At 48.6% G+C, this 3,284-nt stretch overlaps 1 protein-coding gene across 1 annotated transcript in view; it reads left to right on the top strand.

The window, feature by feature from the left end:
- The window catches only part of pcf11 (PCF11 cleavage and polyadenylation factor subunit), a 16,009-nt gene extending 12,952 nt beyond the window's left edge, over positions 1 to 3,057 (top strand). Inside the window, exons 13-17 of the mRNA XM_037687744.1 lie at positions 442 to 625; positions 705 to 860; positions 1,511 to 1,603; positions 2,270 to 2,305; positions 2,393 to 3,057. Of these exons, the coding sequence (XP_037543672.1) occupies positions 442 to 625; positions 705 to 860; positions 1,511 to 1,603; positions 2,270 to 2,305; positions 2,393 to 2,626 (703 nt within the window). The 3' untranslated portion in view covers positions 2,627 to 3,057. The remainder of the gene's footprint in view (positions 1 to 441; positions 626 to 704; positions 861 to 1,510; positions 1,604 to 2,269; positions 2,306 to 2,392) is intronic.
- Positions 3,058 to 3,284: the final 227 nt, after the last annotated feature.

The following is a 3,284-nucleotide window of genomic DNA, read 5'->3' as shown; positions in this document are numbered from 1 at the left end:
GAGCTAATGAATGTGACGTTAGCTCAGGAGCTAATGAATGTGACGTTGGCTCAGGAGCTAATGAATGTGACGTTGGCTCAGGAGCTAATAAATGTGACGTTAGCTCAGGAGCTAATGAATACATCACCAGTTGATCGCGTGTGATTGTTTCGACCACTTCATACAAATTGTAACTTTATTGCCACGTTATTTTAAGCAATTAGGAGTTTTCATGTGTTACAAACAACTTTTAGTAGAATATAGAAAAAACAACGTTAAGGCCAATATGTGCACGTAACCGGAGATCTATTAAATATTTTATTGTTCATCAGTTACATGTTGAGTTTTCAGAATCGTGTGGTCAGTGAACACATCGTCTCCCATGAACGAGTTCTGGCCCGGGGCTGAGTTTCTGTTGGACCGCCTAAATTCTGTCTCATCCTGTTCCCGTGTCCCCTGCAGGCGCTATGAGAGCGTGGTGACCAAGTTGTACTCAGGAAACCAGTGCTGCCTGTGCAGCATGCGCTTCACCACCGCGCAGACCGACATGTACGCCGACCACCTGGACTGGCACTTCAGGCAGAACCATGCCGGCAAGGTGGCGAGCAAGAAGGTGACGCATCGCCGCTGGTACTACAGCCTGACGGTGAGGACTCGCGCGCGCGCACACACACACACAGAGCTACACGCCGGTCCGGTCCGTGTCCAACTGTCTGTCCCTCCAGGACTGGATCGAGTTCGAGGAAATCGCCGACCTGGAGGAGCGGGCCAAGAGTCAGTTCTTCGAGAAGGAAAACGAGGAGGAGGTGCAGAAGAACCAGGCCGCTGCCAAGGAGAAGGAGTTCCAGAGCGTCCGAGCCACCAAGGACCAAGTGGGAGAGGTGAGACGGGTCTTTGGGCCGGTACCGGTCCAACAGTCAGTTGTTTGGTGTTTTCTCTGGCTGTGGCTCCAACCAGCTCGTTTTATCGACCCGGTTTCCATGGAAACCAGCCGCCTTGTTTGATTGACAGCTCCCTCAGCCAATGGAAGCTTTTCATGAGGTTTCCAGAGTCCTTCAGAAAATACAGAGCAGGTTCTGGGTCTGGCACCAGGACTGGGTCAGACGTCAAGCTGTGGTTCTGATCGGGTTCTCCTGAGTCCAGTCCTGGTTCCAGACCTTCAGTTTGTCTCTGAACCATTACAACTCTGGTTCTGACTGTTTGGGTTCAGACATTTAGTTCGTTCTGGACCAGGACTCGGGTCGGTTTGGGTCGTTTCAGAAGCTGTTGGTGGACCCAACAATCAGAACAATAAACGCAACCATGTAAACGACTGAACAATAAACACAGACATGTAAACGACTGAACAATAAACACAGACATGTAAACGACTGAACAATAAACGCAGACATGTAAACGACTGAACAATAAACGCAGACATGTAAACGACTGAACAATAAACACAGACATGTAAACGACTGAACAATAAACACAACCATGTAAACGACTGAACAATAAACACAACCATGTAAACATGTTGTTTCTGTTGCAGTCGTGTGAAATCTGCCAGGAGGCCTTTGAGACGTACTGGGTGGAGGAGGAGGAAGACTGGTTCCTGAAGGACGCCATCAGGGTCGACGAGAAGGTGAGGCTCCGCCCTCTTTGCAGCTCGCACATCAGAGTCAGAGATTCTTTATTGTCATTTGCACCTCATGTGGTACATGTGGTGGAATGAAATTATGTACACGGGGTCCCAGTTACATCCAACAATAAAATGTATAAGAAAAACAGTAATAACATCTAAGATATGAACTAAGAAAAACATCAACTAAATATACACTAAGCACTCATAACATAAAACATTGAACATCAGCACAAACATGAACATGAGTCTGTGAGCGGATGTGCACGCATGAACACATCAACATTGAAACAGATCAGCAGCAACATGAAATAGATCAGCAGCAACATGAAACAGATCAGCAGCAACATATGGTTTTTCACAGAGATTCATGAGTCTAACAGCCTCAGGGTAGAAGCTGTTCCTCAGTCTAGTGGTTCTACACTTAATGCTCCTCAACCTCCTTCCTGAGGGGAGTGGGGCAAAAAGTGTGTGTGCTGGGTGAGTGTGGTCCTTCATGATGCAGGTGGCCCTCTTCCTGCATCTGGAGGTGTAGATGTCTGTGATGGTGGGGAGACTGGTTCCAACAGATTTCTGTGCAGCCTTCACCACTCTCTGCAAAGCTTTTCTTTCTGCAGCTGTGCAACATCAGCTTTAAGTAAACATGTAAATGTTTGTTTCTGTCCACAGAACTTCCACCCCGCCTGCTTTGAAGATTATAAAAACGTAAGTTTGCTGTTTAGTTGAGATTTGTCCAGTTTTGATCGTCTCGTCTTCTCACTGAGGACGTCTCGTTTTCTTCCCTGTCCTCAGACGTCTTCGTATCTGGACGTCACCCCGTCCCCCAGCAAGCTGCTGACCGAACACCCGCTGGGCGCCTACATCAAGACCGAGGATGAGGAGGTCACTTCCTGTGACTGCGACGTGGTCAAACAGGAAGTGAAGAGCGAGGCGCCAGAAGTGCCTCAGGAGGAGGAGCAGGAGGAGGAGGCCCGGGGTCAGGAGGAGGTTCAGGCAGACTCGGCCCAGTTGGAGGACGAGGCGTGACATTCTGCTGCTCCTCTTTGTCCCGTCGGGGACGAAGAGTTTTTACGACTTGAATACGTTTTGGTATTTGGATGTTGGGTCTGTGCTCAGCTGTAAATGATTTAATTTATAATTAAAGTATTTTTGTAACTCTGGTCTGACGCTGATTGAGTCATCGCGGCCGGGCGCAGGTGTTGAAGGTAAGCAGCATCTGATTGGACGGCGGAGGACGGACCACGCCCTCTTCAATAAAAATAAACATGGAAAATGTGTGAAACCTGAGTTTTTCTGTCAATTAGGTTCAAAAATAAAGTTTCAGTGGATTTAAACTTCCTGCTGTCCTGCTTTTATTTTGAAAAGTTAAAATGAATTTTATTTCATAAAACAGACCAACTGAAAGGGCTCTAAAACTAAACAGCTCAGGGGCCACAGATGGTGAGAGCAGCAGCTCAGGGGCCACAGATGGTGAGAGCAGCAGCTCAGGGGCCACAGATACTGAGAGCCAGCAGCTCAGGGGCCACAGATGGTGAGAGCAGCAGCTCAGGGGCCACAGATACTGAGAGCCAGCAGCTCAGGGGCCACAGATACTGAGAGCCAGCAGCTCAGGGGCCACAGATACTGAGAGCAGCAGCTCAGGGGCCACAGATGCTGAGAGCAGCAGCTCAGGGACCACAGATAG

This window comes from Nematolebias whitei, chromosome 14 (genome assembly GCF_014905685.2).
Source record: "Nematolebias whitei isolate Nwh7 chromosome 14, NemWhi1, whole genome shotgun sequence".
Taxonomy (NCBI): domain Eukaryota; kingdom Metazoa; phylum Chordata; class Actinopteri; order Cyprinodontiformes; family Rivulidae; genus Nematolebias; species Nematolebias whitei.
The sequence above is the reverse complement of the archived record's forward strand: the minus strand, read 5'-3'. Positions and strand labels throughout refer to the sequence as shown.